The sequence below is a fragment of the Eurosta solidaginis genome, chromosome 5 (genome assembly GCF_040869045.1).
Source record: "Eurosta solidaginis isolate ZX-2024a chromosome 5, ASM4086904v1, whole genome shotgun sequence".
NCBI classification, from domain to species: Eukaryota; Metazoa; Arthropoda; class Insecta; order Diptera; family Tephritidae; genus Eurosta; species Eurosta solidaginis.
In genome coordinates this window covers 221,619,672-221,639,381 of record NC_090323.1, presented here as the reverse complement: position 1 = coordinate 221,639,381, position 19,710 = coordinate 221,619,672, and the positions used below count along the sequence as shown (strand labels likewise).

Sequence of the window (19,710 nt, the reverse complement as noted above, 5' to 3'; positions counted from 1 at the left end):
CGTGCCCAAAGAAGATTTCGACTGCTCTTTTGAAAATGTATTCAATACCAAAACATCTTAAATTGGGTACAAATAATACTTTTTTACGGTGTTTTTGTGTGTGACGTATATATTCATATACTCTAACCACAATTCTCTTTAGTTCCTATATATACAATGGGGTGGTTTTAAAAATCGATGTCGGATTTTTTTTGGGCACACCTCAAAATGTTTAACTTGGTTAGATTTTAAGATTGCCAAAGTTTCAGCTCAATTGGAAGATGTTAATCCTTGCCATTGGGGCCTATAACTTTTGAAAATCTCGATTTTTGGAAGTATGGCGATTTCGGCGACCCATCTCTCTAGAACGGCTAAAGCTATTTGCACGTGTAATATACCAAATTAAAGGTGATGCTGTCAGCAATATTGTACATGAAATATAAAATACGTAAGTAGTACTGAATTCGATAAAATGACGGTGATTTGCACTCTCGGGTCAAACAATGCCAGGGAAATTAGTTCAGGACTAAGATACCATAGATGATTTATTTTTTTGTTAATTCCTTTTTCTGATATTTCTTTGCTTTCGTATCTCAATAGATTTTCAATGAGGTCTATGTCTTGTTTTGGTGCTAACAGGCTCGGGGCGTTAAACCTGGCTTTACAGTGGCCCCAGTGGCACGGGTTAACATTTTCCAATTGTGCTAAATCTTTGGCAATCTTAAAATTAAAAATTTTAGGGCGGTGCCCCAAAAAAAAATTAAAAATTTTTTTTTTTAGCCTATAAGGTAAATGTGTATATCTTAAAGATAAAAAATTCAATTTTATGCCTTAAATGTCTATTGAGAAAAATTATCACAATGGACCCTAAACCAAAAATTAAAACTTAAATGAGGTATCTAAACAAGCTTCAATTTTTTCCCCTATGAGATAAAACCACCCTAACATACAACGTACGTTGTTTCAAAACAACTATTAACCGAGCATAACACATCTCACTTTTTTCTAGATGATGACGACGAAGATGATGATGATGAAGACTCCAGTCCTGCTGCAGCTAATGTACCCGTAGCCGCCTCCCCAGCTGTACCAGCTGCACCACTTGAAGATCTTGCACCTGTGGGTCAATCCGCTCTGAGTAGTGGCATTTCCGATGGTGTAGATTTACCCAACGAAAGTGGTAACGCAGGTGGACCAATAGCTGCCGGCAATGCAGCCGATGATGCTCTAGCTGCCTCAAGCAACATTAACAATAACGAAGGTGAACAAAATATTTTTTACGATGAAGAATTAAGTAGTAATATTATAGAAGATGCTGGTAGTTTAGAACCAATATTAGATGAAGAAGTTATAAATGAAGAATATGGTGAAATAACAGAATCAGCAGCTAGTCAAGTTAGCGATATTGTTAGTAATAGCGATAGTGATGATACTAACGATAATATTGCCACACACATCTCCAATACAAAAACAAATACAAGAAATCATATAAATCAAACACCGTTATCAGCAACATCAACAACGTCACTTAATCTCAATAATAATCAAATTCATCAAACACATAATAACAAAAAGAATACACACAAAAAATCATCAATAGCATCAACAACAACAACATCCATAAAGCAACCAACAAAAACTAATACAAAACAAACTAGTAATGGTAGTATTATTAGTCAAAATAAAAAGCAACAATTAGCTGCTACTGCACAACATGTTGCAAATGTTGCTGCAACAGCCAATACTAGGCCAGCAATAGCTAGTAAAATACCAACAACATTTAGCAATACTAACAATGTTGTTGGTGCAGCAGCAGCAGCTGTTGCAACTAAACCTAACAGTAATAATAACAATAATAATGAAGATGATGATGATTACGATGACGATGTTGATATTGATGATGGAGTTGCTGAAATTACAGGTGCCATAACAGGTGATGACGACGACGAGGACGACGAGGCCGACGATGATGATGACGATGACGATGATATTATCGGTGAAAATGTCATTGAAGCAAGACGTGAAGCACGTGAGTCCAAAATCAATCAATCAGCCAATAAGAAACATGTACCAACAATTAAGGCCAAAAAATCAACAAGTGCTTTGTTAAAGAGTAAAAAGGCTCTTAAACAACAATAAAATTTTTTACATATACTACATATAGAGAGCGACAGAGAGAAATTGAGAATTAGATGAGAATGGCTAATGAATACAAAAAAAGTGAAATATTTGTGAAATAGTTTGGACAGATTAGAGTAAAAATTAAAAGAGTTTTGATTTTAAAAATGTTTTTTTTTAGCGCATTTCCCATAATAGTTTATGCTTCTTGTTTTTGATACATTTTGGGGTTGTTAAGAGTTGGTGCTAGTCAAAATTATAGTTAGTATATCGCACAACAGCACAGTTAATTATAAAAAGCAGCCATTTTAATTGTTTTGTCCGAAAAATGTGACGCTCAAAAGTTTCATACCAACTGATCTATGCTATATTTGAATATAGCAAAGTAATGCTTATGATCTAAGGAATATATATTTTAAAGTACTTTATTTTTTGACTGTTTTGAAAAAAGTCAAAAGATAACTTTAAATGTTAAAGTCAAAAATAAAAGCTAAAAGTTGACTTTTATTATAAAAGTAAAAAATAAAAGTTAAAATTTGTTTTTTATTATAAAAGTCACAAATAATAATTAATAATTGATTTTTTTTTGTTTTAAATTGAAAAATAATAGTTAATATTTGACTTTGATAACTCGGAAATGGGAGATAAGAAAGTACAGCAAACAAGACATGTCCGCAGTAACACTTTCTCAAGCAAAAGGGTATTTTCGTCGTATTTAACAAAAGAAATTTGAGTTTCTACCTGTTTAGATTGTTTTCGTTGTGAGATCTATTTCGTTATCGGTAATTAAGGGATTATTTCATAAGCCTTAAGGGAACTAACTCGGGTTCCTCAAGGGTTATTTCGGGACCATTGTGTTGGTGTCGGATTGGAATAATTTCGGGACTATTTCTTATTACTTCGGAATCATTTAGGGAATATATTGGGACGGTTTTCGGGATCGTGTCAGGACTGTTTCGAAATAATTTTTGAAACTACTTCGGGATCATTCTAGTACTGATAATGGATCATTTTGGGGCTATTTCGGAATTGTTTTCTGAATCATCTAGGAACCTTCTTAATTTGAGCATAAACATTTAAAGAATTGCTTTTTCGCTTAGCTACCTAGCGCCAATTGGGTATCATATGGGAATTTAAGGAACACATTTCATTATACTAACGGGACTGTTGTTGGGCCACTTTCTTTCGTTGGGTTTCTCGATAATTTCTTTAAAATGTGAAAATGTCCAGCGATGATTAGACTGAAAAAAGAACATGATAATTGTCCTGAAATAAATCCGAAAAAAGAAACGGTTCTGCAATAGTCCCGTATTGATCCCAAAAACAGTCCCGATGTGATATCAATATACGGCACTAAATTAAAATTTTTTTTTTTTATGAAAAAGGAATACTGCGCATATAATATGTGTTTGCTAAATGTTCGCACCTTTCGTTCCTGATTTTTTTTTATTATAAAAAAAAATACGAAAAACCTGTTTTGACTTTAAAATTATTTAAAATAAAAGACAACATTTAAGTTTTTAATTTGACATTTATAATAAAAGTCAAATTTTATTTCTGACTTATATAGCAATTTTTTAAATGTTGAGAATTACGCAAAACCGCCGAATAGAGTTTGAACATAATTAAACCTACTTTCAACAAAAATCATATGAAAATTCACTGTTAGTTATATATCTCTCTGGGATCAAAAAATTAAGTGTAGAAAAAAAAACCATTACATATTTCTTTAATGTAAAAAAATCAATCTCAATTTCTAATGCCTTTTAGAAAAAATCAAATCATACTTGCGCACAAATCAATGGTGACAAGTCATAACAGCCTAAGTCTTAAATCACTTAAATCAATAGTCCAAATATGACCGTTATGCATTATTAAAATCCAAATCGTTAGTGTTTACTTGGAGGTATGAAATCCTATTAAAAATTAATTTGCCTATCTCAACTTCGGCGCTAATGACTTGTGACCACAGAAATATCTAAAGAGCTGCTTGTTTAAACATTGCACTTGTTCAAATTGCATATCTAATTCGTAAATTTTTTTGTCTTTACACTCACAACAACACGCTAAAAAATGCATAATAATTGTAAAGTATGCACGTAAGTTGCACCATTTTTTTAGAAATTAAAAAAAAAAAATCAATTAAAAAAATACTAACAGCTACTGGCGCACGCCAATGTAAGCTAGTTAGTCGCTCTTTACTGAAAAAAAAAATAAGATATCAGCACTTAAAAATAGAAAAAATATTTGTAACAAAAAAAATATATAAAACAATTAGATATTAGTTAGCGCTATTTATTTATTTATTTATTTTATTTTATTTAATTTTTATTTATTTAATTTAAAAAAAGTTAAAAAAAATTATTGTAGCTTGTAAGTTTTGTAGTTTTGTAGTTCGTGATTTCTTTTGGTATTCAGTTATTTCATTTACCATCACACTTTTAAATTTACAAACATCTCCAATATCATTTCATCATTAAAATGCAAAAAAAACTTGTATAGCTTTTTTTTATATATTTAAATACTCTTCCTTCACTCACTTTCCTGCGTTCGCCTCGCTTGCTTTTGTTCTTTTTTATATATAATTTTTTCTATGTAAAGAAATATATATTTTCTTGCTAACTCATTTAATACTATTATTTTGTACTATATTTTACACATAACTTCCTTCTTGCACTAAATATACGCATTTATGATTTCAGTTCAAAGCTAAACCACAAGTATTGCGGTTTTAAATGGTATATACATATTTGGAATTTCATTCATATTAAAAAAAAAAATTATTTAAAATATTACATGTTCTATACATTTAAAATAGTAAAAGTAATGAATCGAAAGCCATGACATCGCTTGAAAAAAATGAAATTAATTACATAAACAAATTGCTTGTCAATTCAGAGCAGATTAATCTAACTGAAATCGAAATATTGTTTTTTATAAATAGCAAACAAAAGCATTTATCACACTATAAAAATGACAATCAAATTCATTTTTTTAATAATTTTGACAGCTTTAAATGCAAAACACATTCCAATAAAGCGAGCGCATTAAATGCATAAATTTCTGAATACAATAAAACTGAAGGGGAGGTCGCTTTTTCTTAAACGGTGCACAGATTGCACGGATTGTTTATGTGCTACGGCAAAATGTGCAAGACCACAAGAGCATCCCATTGCGAAATTATAGCAAGCATCAGGAGTGTAAAAAAAAAAAAATGTCCACAAAAAGTAACAAACTATGACAAAAAAAAATATGCAAAACAATTGTTCCAGACTTTTTTGAGCGAAATGATAGTAACGAGAAGATTGAACGCAACACCGTTAGAGGAGGGTAGATTTTCATATTCAACAATTCGTTGCACAAAAATATACATGTGTTTGAGTATAATATAAATGACACAGATTGCATATAATTTTTGCGTGTATTTTGTTGTTGTTACTATACAATCCGTGCAATTCATGCATTACGTGCATCATTTGCAAGACAAAGAGAATACTCCTATTAATTTTTGCATGTATGCAGGCGAGCGCAGCATTATATTTCAAGAATTCCAAAGCAGTTACGAATTAATTTATCATTTAGTTGAAATACAAAATAAAAAAGATTTAAAATTTAAAAACATGAAAATTTCATAAAACTAAGCGAAAGAGTCAATAAAAGTGTAAAATTGATATGTTTTAATTTTATGAATATAAAATATGTGTTTTATTTCACTTTATTTACTTCAAAAGGTAAAATTTGCACGTACATATTTTGTATATATTAACATTGTTTCAAGCGATGTTTGGCACGATCAACTTTTTCAATGGTACTGACATTTCCTTAACCACTTTTGCAATGTTCCTTGAGTAGGTTAAACTTCGAAACACAAAATAAAACATAATCCACTTGAGCTCCGAAGGCATTTTTAGTACTTGGTTTAAAAAACTTCTACAACTTCTTATAATAAAAAAATATTTTATTATTATTGTTGTCATATATATTTTCTTAATTGACAATATCTTTCAATTAGATTAAGAGAACGGAAAATTGACAGACAAATGCCATGGCGTGTTACATGTTTAAAACAATAACGAGGCAAAAACCGTTCTCCATTTTGGTAGGACGTGACGCTTTTTTTTTTGATTTTTGCGTAAAATAATGTAAATGTTAATTAAATGATGTAATAAGCACAAGATGGTCTATTTAACGCCAGCTCAATTTGAGAACTTCCTTGCAAAGGCCAGAGAAGGCGGAAGAATAGTAGAAGCCGCTTTTGGAAAAAATATTAAACATAGTCCCATTTGTAAATTTTTAAATTGTTTAAACTGTTTATAACAAGCTGCTGCCCTGTTTCAAGACAGCATGTCCACCTTTCTTATCAACAATGGCTCATTCAAGTCCAGGAAATATCATCGAGGAACTTTCTTTAAAAAAACTTCAAGAAGTTTATTTTTAACAAAGCTGCCCCTCGTATATAGTTTAACAAGCACTTCAAATGCAGTTTTTTCATGTTAACTCACTTAAAAAAGTAAATCAATCTTAGCAGATGCCTTGACGAGTCTGCATTAAACGTGTTAAAATAAAAACAATGTATGGCGCGATAACATCCGAAGAGATTTTAGGCCGAGCTTTTCTTCCAATTTGCAACGTGCTCATTTAAAATTTTCGATCGTATTGGCCGAACGGGACCTACATGTTTTGCCCCGACTACAAACGGCTTCTGCAAGGCAAATAACTTCTCACTGAGGACCTTTTCATAGCAGAAATACACTCGGAGTGCTTGTCAAATCAATGCCGAAGAGCGATCATGCTTAGAAAATATTTTCAAATTAAAAAGACTTGTTTCTAAAATTTTGATATTGCTTAGCCCGACCACGGCAAACATCATATGGGACACATTTTAAAGCACCATGCGAGATCAATTCTATGCACCACACAGCCAACTTTTTTTTTGTGTGCAAGGTGAAAAAAGAAATTAAGTAGACTTATACATACGTCCGTCATCCATACGTCCGTTTGTTCGTCTGCGAACACGAAAAGTTGAATAAAATTTGAGATATTTTATTGAAATTTGGTATGTGGTTTACTTGGCACACATCTGCTATTGCGATAACCTCACCTTTTAACATATGTATATACAATTTGGGAAACACCTTAAACGTGATTACTCAGTATATATTGCAGTTACCATAACCCAATTTCAAATCTATTTTCTATTGTTGTTGGTCATAAACAAGTAAGCGGGGCTAAGTTCGGGTGTAACCGAACATTACATACTCAGCTGAGAGCTTTGGAGACCAAATAAGGGAAAATCACCATTTAGCAAAATGAACCTAGGGTAACCCTGGAATGTGTTTGTATGACATGTGTATCAAATGGAAGGTGTTAATGATTATTTAAAACGTAGTGGGCCTTAGTTCTATAGGTGGACGCCTTTTCGAGATATCGCAATAAGGGTGGACCAGGGGTGACTCTAGAATTTGTTTGTTCGATATGGGTATCAAATTAAAAGTATTAATGAGGGTTTTAAAAGGGAGTAGCCCTTAGTTGTATATGTGAAGGCGTTTTCGAGATATCGACCAAAATGTGGACCAGGGTGGCCCAGAACATCTTCTGTCGGGTACCGCTAATTTATTTATATATCATACCACGAACAGTATTCCTGCCAAATTCCAAAGGCTTTTAATTTCGCCCTGCAGAACTTTTTCATTTTCTTCCACTTAATATGGTAGGTGTCACACCCATTTTACAAAGTTTTTTCTGAAGTTATATTTTGCGTCAATTAACCAATCCAATTACCATGTTTCATCTCTTTTTTCATATTTGGTACAGAATTATGGCATTTTTTTCATTTTTCGTAATTTTCGATATCAGAAAAGTGGGCGTGGTTATAGTCGGATTTCGGCCATATTTTATACCAATATAAAGTGACTTCAGATAAGTACGTGAACTGAGTTTAGTAAAGATATATCGATTTTTGCTCAAGTTATCGTGTTAACGGCCGAGCGGAAGGACAGACGGCCGACTGTGTATAAAAAATGGGCGTGGCTTCAACCGATTTCGCCCATTTTCACATAAAACACTTATCGTCATAGAATCTATGCTCTTACCAAATTTCACAAGGATTGGTAAATTTTTGTTCGACTTATGGCAGTAAAAGTATTCTAGACGAATTAAATGAAGAAGGGCGGAATTACGCCCATTTTGAAACTTTCTTTTATCTTTGTATTTGGTTGCACCATATCATTATTGGAGTCGAATGTTGACTTAATTTACTTTTATACTGTAAAGATATTAAATATTTTGTTAAAATTTGATTTTACAAAAATTTTCCAAAATTTTTCTAATTTTCTATTTTTCGTTATAAGGTCAACGCTCCTACCAAGTTTCATCGCTTTATCCGTCTTTCGTAATGAATTATCGCACTTTTTCGGTCTTTCTAAATTTTCGATATCGAAAAGTGGGCGTGGTTGTAATACGATTTCATTCATTTTAAATAGCGATCTGAGATGAGCGCCGAGGTACCTGCATACCAAATTTCATCAAGATACCTCAAAATTTACTCAAGTTGTCGTGTTTACTGACGGACGGACATGGCTAAATGAATTTCTTTTCTCACCCAGATCATTTTGATATATAGAAGTCTATATCTATCTCGATTAGTTTATGCCGTTACGGATTACCGTTATGCGAACAAAGTTAATATACTCTGTGAGCTCTGCTCAGCTGAGTATAGTAAAAAAACGGTGTCAGCTCTCAAAATTTGGTAGGCTGGTTAATCTTTTGATAAATGAGTCTTAAAAAGTTAACCAAATCTGTAAGAGGCCACGCCCAGTATATATACATACATATAAGCGATTTTTAAAGACATCTTAAGCGAATATAATATCAGTCTCAAAAGGTTCAGATATAATCCCAAGGACAAGTTCCATGTAAAGTTTGAATACGGTATGTTCAATGGCTTTTGATTTACGGTTTGCATAGCTTTTAAGTTCACCACTTCGAAATGTAGACGGTCTCTCTCACGTCCATTTTTCAACATTTTAACAGGTTTATGCTTTTTTCTTAACTTCCGGCCATATAACAAGTTTCATGCCTTGTTTGGAGTCGGTGTAAAACATACAGGTCCAGTCCCGCCAATTTGTAGGAAAAATTTAAAAGAGAGCGACGCAAATTGGAAGAGAATCTCGGCCTCAAATCGCTCCGGAGGTCAACGCGCATTACATTAATTCTTTAGCAAGTTTCTTGATCGATTTTTGGAAATCATTTCTCGAATCTTTACCACTTTTAAATTTTCGATATCGAAGAAGTAAACATCGTGTGGTTATCGCTCGATTTCGCCAATGTTAAATACCAATCTCTTTTTAGGCCAGATAAGCCAGTATGGCTAGTTTCGTAAGGACATCTCAGCTTTTGCTCAAGTTTTCGGGTTAAGGGCGAACATACGGATCAATTTGTATTTTTCGTAAATAAAAGGGACATTTTTTTCTCGATGCAGGTAGTTTTGACTAAAGAAACCACTTTATACTTTAATAGCTGTTGCTTGAAGCGGAGCGATTCTGAACACCAGCCTCCGCCTTTTCGGACTGAAGTGCGAGACATTTCTTGATTAATCACCCCGTGCTCTTCGTAAACTATCATTTAATACATACATCTGTTTAGGGCATTATTTTAATTGCATCGTGACGTCGAACTACGCAGACTACAACATCTTATAAGATGCTACCCGTACTACAACACGCACATAATACCAAACCTTACACCATCCATGCCGACTCATCCCATCCCTGGACTCTCAGTACGACGACCGCTTCCTGGCATGCTTTAAAATTTTGCAATTGATTTGCAAGTGTCAAAGCGTCGTAACAAACCTCAACTGGTTCCGATGAAAGGCCGAGTGATTGTTCTCAGTAGCATCAACACAGTTCTTTTTTTGGTTTTTTTTTTTTTGGGTTGGTATGGAAAACGCTAAATGCAACACAGTTGCTGCCGCCGCAACAATTGTGTGTACGTGGACTGAAAACCACCCAATTTTGAACCGTCGGCTACCCCAGCACCGCTTTCGCTTTACTTCAGGACAGCGTTCCATATTGCCTTAGGAGCCCCCTTCCTTTTCTCCTGCGTCAAAATCACACTTTTTTGCTCAAACTGTGTTTTCTAAGAAGTGACTGATTTTTTGCCACTTTTCTAGACCCCTCAGCATTTTTGATGGTTTAGCCTACCCTTTTGCCTAGCACTTGTTAGTTCTGGCTCTTTCGCGAGCATTTAAGCATCGTCCGAGTATGCATCACCATTCATGTACTTAAGATTTGTCGTCTTTTTTATCCTGTGCCAATATTTTTTGAAGTAGCAGTGACTGATGAGCATTTTTGGAAATATAGCAGTTTACCTCGCCAAAGATTCTGGGACTTCATGCTTCAAGATATGTTATTAGTTTCGCTATTCATCTGCCTCGCTGTTAATTTTGCCATCGTTTTTGCCACGACCTCGACGTTTTATACCTGCTCTCTTCCGCTAATGACTTTCATACGCTCTTGATCCGTCTGTTTGTTTGTTTCCATCTTCTTCTTTCCATAGCCAATATGTCGTTGCGGATTGTTCCGCTTATCAGTTGTACGACTGGTGTAGGTTCGGTGCGATAAGCTGTGGCTACTTTCAGGGTGTTCGCTGTACAGCTATTAGAAGCTTACAACGACTCTTCTTATGAATTGTGTTTGCGCAGAAATCAGAGACGTACAGTAACCTGGACAGAGTGATGTCCTTCAGCAGCTTCCTTTTGCTTTCTGTTGGGTTTTCGAATAACCAAATTAAATTATGTTAGTTAATCCTATTCAGTGGGATACTAGCCCTTCCATCATATCTAAACTTCTGAGTCTCTAATTGAAAAAACAAAAAAAAATTATAAGACTTCAATCGAAAAATGTTCCCTTTACACAATTCTGCAGAAAATTTTGTATGAAGCAACCCAATAAAATAAAGTTGCAAATTTTAACCATTTTGAAGAAAAAATTCAACTGTCTTTAACTCAAAAACTTTAAGTACATATATAAAACCTGTGTTGCCCCAACTTTTTTGGTTATTAAAAATTCTTGGCAATAAAGTTTTTAAATAAGTTAGTAGCAGAAATAGGTTGCAAAAGATGTTGAAAAGATTTAAATGAAAATAACGCTTTCTCTGGGCATTTTTATCTTTTTTGCTGTAATTGTGTGTTCTGAAATTATTTTATATATTTATGTTTTATTACATATACATACAGATATATTTACGAATAATTTTGTTTTATTAGTTTGTTGTTTTATTGGCAGCACTGCAATCAGAGTTGAGTGAAAAGCGGCAATTAAAAAGTTTGCATCCAACAGCCAAAGAAGGCAAATTTGCAAGCATTGAGAAGTATGTTTTCATAGTAACTTTTAGGGTTTAACTCCTTTTAAAACTCGAAATTAAATTAATTTCGGTTTGGTAGTAGAAACCATAAAAAGAGAAGATAATATTTCAGCCTTTTTATGGATATTTCAAGAAAATTCTAATTGGTTTTATATTGCTGGATATTTTTTATTTATAAAGTAAATTCGTGTTTTAATACAAACTTTGCCATGGATAAATGTTGGAGGTGTATAAAAGATAAGGCGCTTTTAAAAAAATTTTTCAATACAACATTGAAACATTGTAAACATGTTATTTAGGTAGCTTTTCTATTCTTCATACTTTGCACAATGTCAGCCAAAAATACTAGAGCAGAAAATTTACTTTCTTCCCTGTTAGATATAAAAAACTGGCTTTGGAATAAATTATCTAATTGACGCGTAAACGTTTTACTCGATTATGACCATCTAACTGGCGCGCCTCAGGCGCTTCTTTGCTGCACAAACTGGCGCCAAATGGTTGCACCAAGGGAATCTATATCACTTTCCACCTGGTCCTTCCAGCGGAATGGAGGTCATCCCTTACCCCTGGCTACATAGGCGTGTTCCGATAAAAATACTATCTTAGCCGGGCGTCATCTTTCATTCGCATAACATGGCCTAGCAGGTGTAGCCACTGTGTTTTAATTCGTTGGACTATGTTGATGTCTGCGTAAAGCTCGTACAGCTCATAATTAAATCTTATTCGGTAGTCGCCATCACCAACGCGTAGGCGTTCATGAGTCTTTCAAAGAACTTTTCTCCCGTACACTCATCTCATGTCGTCTATGCTTCATGTTGTCTGTCTCATCCTTCAGCATCGTATAGCATGACAGGTACGATTTTTTCCCAGTTTAGAGTAAGAAGAACTGCGCCGGGTGTTCAACCAATTATATCAATGTCATCAACATACGCCAGTAATAGCACGCTTTTACAGAATATTGCGTTCTGGAGCTAGTCTAATTCTATTTAGCCCCAAAATAATAAATGGCATAATGGTTGGTCACTGACTGGCAGAAACCTCGTTATGTTTCGAACGGCTCGCAGCGGTCCTTTCCAATTATGACTGAGCTGATGGTGATTGCTAGATGTTATTTAGCACAGCCATATAAGTTTTGTGGGAAACCCAAATTCAGACACAATGGGATATAGCCTGATCCTTTTCGTGCTGTCAGAAACGGCTTTTTCCAAGATTTGGCGCATAATGAAAATTTGGCCGATGGTAAATTTAACAGGTCTGAAGCCTGATAAGTTCCCATTAGGAGGTCTGCTGTAAGCTCCATAATCTAACACTCTTCAGACGTCGGTTACAAGGTCGTCTTTTCCGTTTTTACAGGAGTTGGCCCCGACTTAAAACCTTCGGTCTATTGCTGACCTATTTGATTAGATTTGAGGCCGCTATTCCTGTTGGCAAGCAGCTCAAGCTCCTCGCACTCACGTCTTTCTGCCTCTGCTTTTTTCTTCAAGTACAAGCATGTTACTCTGCTTTTCAACTCGCGATAGCGTTCATGTTGCGATTGCAGCGTCCTTTATTTCGCGGCATTCTTCAGCGTACCAGTTTTTTTTCCCGTGGACGCCGGTACCTTCTTTGTTTTTTTTTTTTTTTGTTTCTTGCTTCAAGACAGTGATGCGAGTCGACGTAAGGCCTTTGAATCTTGCGCACATCTTAAGCACTGAAGGCATGTCTTCCGTCTATTGAAACGTTTTCGTTAAGATATCGTGTATTTAAATACAGGACGGCCTGGTACCTTGATTTGTTTTTTTATGCATGAGCCTGGTGCTGGAAACGACCATGTTTCGAATACCGGCGAAGGCAATAAGCCTCAATTCATTAGACGAGGTTTTATATTGGCGACCGAGTCTTACGACCGTGTGGCCCAAAATATCTTATATGCCCACGCTGGCGTTAAAGTTGCTAAGCACGACTTTTATATAGTGCGGTAACAGCGCTCGTATGTGCGTTCTAAGCACTCACCGAATGCGTTGTTGTTGTTGTTCTAGCGATAAGGACACTCCCCAAAGGACAAAGGTGTTACCGATGTTGATGGTCCTTCGCCGGATGCAGACCCGGTACGTTCCGGTACCAAGCCCGACCTTGTCGGGAACGATTTGTTATGACCACATGCGTCCTTCTACGCCATACCACCATCCCACCCTCTATCCACGAGGAGTTCGGTGTCGCCAGAGCCTCGGTTGTTAATGTATCAGGATTCGCCACGGATAGGTGAGGTTGACAATTGGGTTTGGAGAAGCTATTTATTGCGCTGGCAATCTGAAAGGATTGCGCTACATAAGTCGCCTCTTACGACAGACATACCTACCGTCGGTATATTCTAACCCCCTAACCCGCTGGGGGTCATCGATTGCGCCTTTCGCCTTATCATCCTTCTTCTACATCAATGCATGGGCGCAGTTGTATGATGACGGTGCTGTCAGCTTTTGCCTTCACGCCGGGCATCTGCACCAAACCCATAAAGGGATCGTACATTCCATATACATGCCCTCAAATCATAGTCATTTAAGCGCCTGCAGTGATCGTCGTCAGTAAAGGGTCATCGTTTAATCCATGGCTTGTCATGTGTTTTCGTTGGAGTGTACTTTATGGCATATGCTGATGACATAGATATCATCGGCCTAACACCCACGCTGTTAGTTCTGCTTACTCCAAACTGGAAAAAGAAGCGATAAAGATGGGTTTGATGGTGAATGAGGACAAAACGAAGTACCTGCTGTCATCGAGCAAAGAGTCAGCGCATATGCGCCTTGGCAACCACGCTACTGTTGGCAGCCATAATTTCGAAATAGTAAAAGACTTCGTTTATTTGGGAACCAGCATCAACACTAGCAAGAACATCAGCACTGAAATCCAGCGAAGAATAAATCTTGCCAATAAATGCTACTTTGGACTAGGTAGGCAATAGAGTAGTAAAGCCCTCTCTTGGCGAACGAAAATCATACTCTACAAGTCACTTATCGTACCCGTCCTGCTACACGGGGCAGAAGCATGGACCATGACAACAGCAGATGAAGCGGCTTTGGGAGTATTCGGGAGAAAAGTTCTTCGAAACATTTATGGACCTCTACGCGTTGGCGATGGCGAGTATCGAAGAAGATTTAATGATGAGCGGTACGAGCTATACGCAGACATCAACTTAGTCTAGCGAATTAAAACGCAGCGGCTGTGCTGGCTAGGCCATGTTATGCGAATGAAATATGATGCTCCGGCCAAGAAATTGTTTCTATCGGAACCCGCCTATGGAAGCATATGTAGAGGGCTGCCCCCACTCCGTTGGAAGGACCAGGTGGAAAACGATTTAAACTCCCTTGGTTAGATCAATTGGCGCCGGTTAGCGGAGCGAAGGAGCGACTGGCGCGCCTTGTTGGATGGCCATAACCGTTTAGACGGTTAAGCGCCAATTAAATAAGTAAGTACTTTTATATGACGAGTCTCAAGCGCAGCGCTTAATCCGCTTACTGAGGATGAAATAACTACATGAATTTTTATATATCGAGCCGCTTCATCTAACACAGACGCGCGTTTGCTGCTGCACCTTGTGCTGGTCAGACGCTGCCGATGAAATCCTTTAGCTTGCTTTTGAAGCGATTATGTCAGATTGGCCTAGCAAGTTGTTTGAGTCACATTCAAAAAAAACGCTCTGACCATTGATTGTTGAATTGTTGTAGAATTTTTTTCCGCTTGCGTGGACATCTACACACGACTCCACCCTCCAAGGATCCCTTCATATGATTAAAAAAAATATTCTACTCATTCGTTCTTGTTTTGAGTGTTCTACTATTGACGTACTAATAATACTAGCGAATGTTGCAAATAGTTCAAGCCATTGATGCTAAAATTTTTGTAGGACAATATAAATACTCAATAAAACCCCTCAGGTTTGTCGCGTAAACACATTAGCCATGAACTTTAAAAAATATTTAAATAATCATTAATTTCACATACAATGTGTTTTCGTACATATACTTTAATGTAATATATGAATTTATATACTATAACTATGAAAGTGCAATAATTGTTATTGGCACTCTAGCATAAATTATCACTATCCAAATTTTATCTCAGGCTAAGCGATATATCCGCAGCATTGCGCATATAGATAATCCTTAATGACTACGGATATAATTACGTTGATAAACTTATGTACGTATGTATGTATGTATAATAAACAGCAAAAAAAAAATGCAATTAGTCTAGGATGAATCCGGGATGAGTCGCATAGGAGTATGCGACCAATGCCAGTTTAAATCTCTTTGTATGAGTTGAACTTTTGTTTGAGCATGTCCTATGAAGAGACTAATTGTACACATTTATACCCGAAAGGGATCGTTAGGACCAATCCCCTGTGTACCCATATAGGAACATATGAAGACTAGTCCCTTTTCGGTTCAATAGGGACTCAAATAAGGCCAGTCGCACTTTTCATGGCAGAAACACAATCGAAGGGTTTGTCAAGCCACCAAAATCTATTTGATGTAAGTTGTTCGCCCGCTTTTCAAAAGGGAATAAAAAATATTCTCCGAAAATTTAACCCTAATTCCGGCGTAGTCGTTAAGGCCTAGTAATTTATGTTCGGTATGAGGCTCCGCATTTTTATACTCAGAAGATCAGAGCTCACAGAGTATATTAAGTTTGATTGGATAATGGTTGGTTGTACAGGTATAAAGGAATCGAGATAAATATAAACTTCCATATATAAAAATCATCAGGATCGAAAATAAATTTGATTGAGCCATGTCCGTCCGTCCGTCCGTTAACACGATAACTTGAGTAAATTTTGAGGTATCTTAATGAAATTTGGTATGTAGGTTCTTGAGCACTCATCTCAGATCGCTATTTAAAATGAACGATATCAACCTATAACCACGCCCACTTTTTCGATATCGAAAATTTCCAAAAACCGAAAAAGTGCAATAATTCATTACCAAAGACAGATAAAACGATGAAATTTGGTAGGTGAGTTGAACTTATAACGCAGAATAGAAAATTAGTAAAATCTTGGACAACGGGCATGGCACCGCGCACTTTTAAAAGAAGATAATTTAAAATTTTGCAAGCTGTAAGTTGGCAGTCGTTGAAGATATCATGATGAAATTTGGCAGGAACGGTACTCCTATTACTATATGTACGCTTAATAAAAATTAGGAAAATCGGAGAAGGAAGTAAAATTTTAACAAAAAATTTAATATCTTTACAGTATATAAGTAAATTATGTCAACATTCAACTCCAGTAATGATATGGTGCAACAAAATACAAAAATAAAAGAAAATTTCAAAATGGACGTGGCTCCGCCGTTTTTCATTTAATTTGTCTAGGATAATTTTAATGCCATAAGTCGAACAAAAATTTACCAATACTTTTGATATTTGGTAGAGGAATATATTTTATGACCCTAATTGTTTTCTGTGAAAATGGGCGAAATCGATTGAAGCCACGCCCAGTTTTTATACACAGTCGTCCGTCTGCCATTCCGCAGGGCCATTAACATGATAACTAGAGCAAAAATCGGCATATCTTTACTGAACTTAGTTCACGTACTTATCTGAACGCACTTTATCTTGGTATAAAAAATAAACGAAATCCGACTATGACGACGCCCACTTTTTCGATATCGAAAATTACGAAAAATGAAAAAAATGCCATAATTCTATACCAAATACTAAAAAAGGGATGAAACATGGTAATTGGATTGGTTTATTGACGCGAAATGTAACTTTAGAAAAAACTTGGTAAAATGGTTGTGACACCTACCATATTAAGTGGAAGAAAATGAAAAAGTTCTGCAGGGCGAAATAAAAAACCCTTGAAATCTTGGCAGTTATTACATATATAAATAAATTAGCGGTATCCAACAGATGATGTTCTGGGTTACCCTGGTCCACATTTAGGTCGTTATCTGGAAAACGCCTTCACATATACAACTACCACCACTCCCTTTTAAAGCTCTCATTAATACCTTTAATTTGATACCCGTATCGTACAAAGGCATTCTAGAGTCACCCCTGGTCCACCTTTATGGCGATATCTCGAAAAGGCGACCACCTATACAACTACCACCACTCCCTTTTAAAACCCTCATTAGTACCTTTAATTTGATACCTATATCGTACAAGCAAATTCTAGGGTCACTCCTGGTCCACCTTTATGGAGATATCTCAAAACGGCGTCCACCTATGGAACTAAGGTTTACTCCCTTTTAAAATACTCCTTAATACATTCCATTTTATACACATGTCATACAAACACATTCCAGGGTTTCCCTCGGTTCATTTTTCTACATGGTTATTTTCCCTAATGTTGTCACCATAGCTCTCAACTGAGTATGTAATGTTCGGTTACACCCGAACTTAACCTTCCTTACATGTTCTTAAATAATTCCGTTCAATCACCTGTAATATTTTTTATTTTATTCACTTCTTTGCCATTTTTTTAATATTTCTTAAAATAGCTTACATAGATTTCAAACTGACTAGTCCCAACTGTATCCGAAAGGACTAAAGGGGGTCAATTATGCCCGAATGTAGACAAAGGAGACCAATTGGAGACCAATCCCTTTAGGGATTAATCGCACGATTTTTTGCAGGGTATATACAATGATGTGTAGTACATTTGGTATGTCATTTAATATGCGACTATATTTTATTTAAAACTTTTAACATTTCTATTTAGTTGACATCAGCGCTAGTTTTATGCATAATGAATTCAAATATGTTTTCGCGCACGCAAAAACGACATTAATTTTAAATTTAAAATACGCGCGAAATTATGTATTTAAAAATCCTACATATGTGTATCTCAAAAATTCCCTTACCACTCACCACACTGGTCACCAAAGGACTAACAAGCTTAATTCACGGCTTCAGTGACATCTCGCTTAATTTTTTTACTAACCTAACTATATTTTGTTTAACTTTTATTTTCAAGAATATGTATAAACATTGAAATGTGCATGTTTAGAAAATTATATTCTAAGGCCCGTGTTTTCAGTACAAGTTCAACTCAGTTTGTCAGTTAAACTACGCTTAAACTTCTTCTGCAGTTTTTCAGTATACTATAACTGAAATTTAAGCTTTGCTTAAGCCGCCGATCTTGCAGAGTTAAACTCTAGTTAACATATCAGTTATTTGCGTTCGTTCGAAATGGCGTCGAATATACCCAGCAAGCATTAGGGCTTCAGTACCATTAGAGCTCATGTTGATAACTATACATAAATACTTCTAAAGTCCCAAGAGTTGTTTCGAAGCAGTGGCTCAACTCGTACTCAGCAAAAGAGGACATTTTTTATAAAGCAAAAAATGCTATTACTTAAGTTGAAAAAATTTAATTAACAACTTGTTGTTCCCTAAGTGGGCTCGAATGTAAAATTCTACACTGCAGTATTTTCACGAAAATAAAATAAAATATGTATAATTTATTTTTGATTAATTTTGCTTCATTACTGCTATCAACCAGGTGTTTATTTCTCACAATAAACCGCTGTTCGTTTTGGTGGTACCACCTTTGAGATTTTTTTTCAACTCCATCTCAACTCGATATCCAGTGTAGGATATCAACTGGAGAAATGTGTTGAATATTCATTTGAGAACTGTATATTTCTACGTCCCGCCAATTTGTAGGAAAAATTAAAAAGGAACACGACTCAAATTGGAAGAGAAGCTCGGCCTAAAATCTCTTAGGAGGTTATCGCGCCTTACATTTTTTTCACATTTCTCCGAATGTCTCGAAAGTTGGATAATAATTGAAAAATATTAGTGACGTAGGAGATCAACTCGAAAATTCAAAATTTTACAAAATTGCTCAAAGGTTGGTAGTGTTTCGAGAATGCAGTTGGACAAGAACTCGGGAACTATCTGGTTTAAAAATAATTAAATAATGATGTTGGATATCACCTCCGGAACTAGATATACATATTTAGCTGCAGAAATTTTCTTCCATGTTTTTTGGGTAAACACAATGCAGCTGTTGCTCTTTCTACAAATTATCTAGATAATAAAAAAACCAATGTTGTCGCACAAAAAAACCAACCCCAAAGGCGGTTTTAAACTGAAAAACTGCTGAGTAGTTTAACTGGAGTTTTAATTTTACCAGAGTTAAAGTAAACTTAGTTTAAGCTTACCTTACTGCTGAAAAACCTGGCCTAAGTAGGCGAAATGTGGGAGTGTAAATGGGAATGAAAACGATTGGGGGTCAATTAGAGGGAGAAAAAAAGGGTA

General features: G+C 35.6%; 1 protein-coding gene across 6 annotated transcripts in view; it reads left to right on the top strand.

Annotated features, from left to right (window-relative positions):
• ect (ectodermal) overlaps positions 1 to 19,710 on the top strand; it is a 122,752-nt gene that overhangs the window by 82,475 nt on the left and 20,567 nt on the right. For 4 of the 6 annotated variants that reach the window (XM_067788460.1, XM_067788463.1, XM_067788461.1 and 1 more), the window contains exons 4-5: positions 989 to 1,240; positions 1,901 to 2,008. In XM_067788460.1, coding sequence (XP_067644561.1) covers positions 989 to 1,240; positions 1,901 to 2,008 — 360 coding nt within the window. The remainder of the gene's footprint in view (positions 1 to 988; positions 1,241 to 1,900; positions 2,009 to 19,710) is intronic. The other 2 variants (XM_067788465.1, XM_067788464.1) reach the window with 1 other exon arrangement.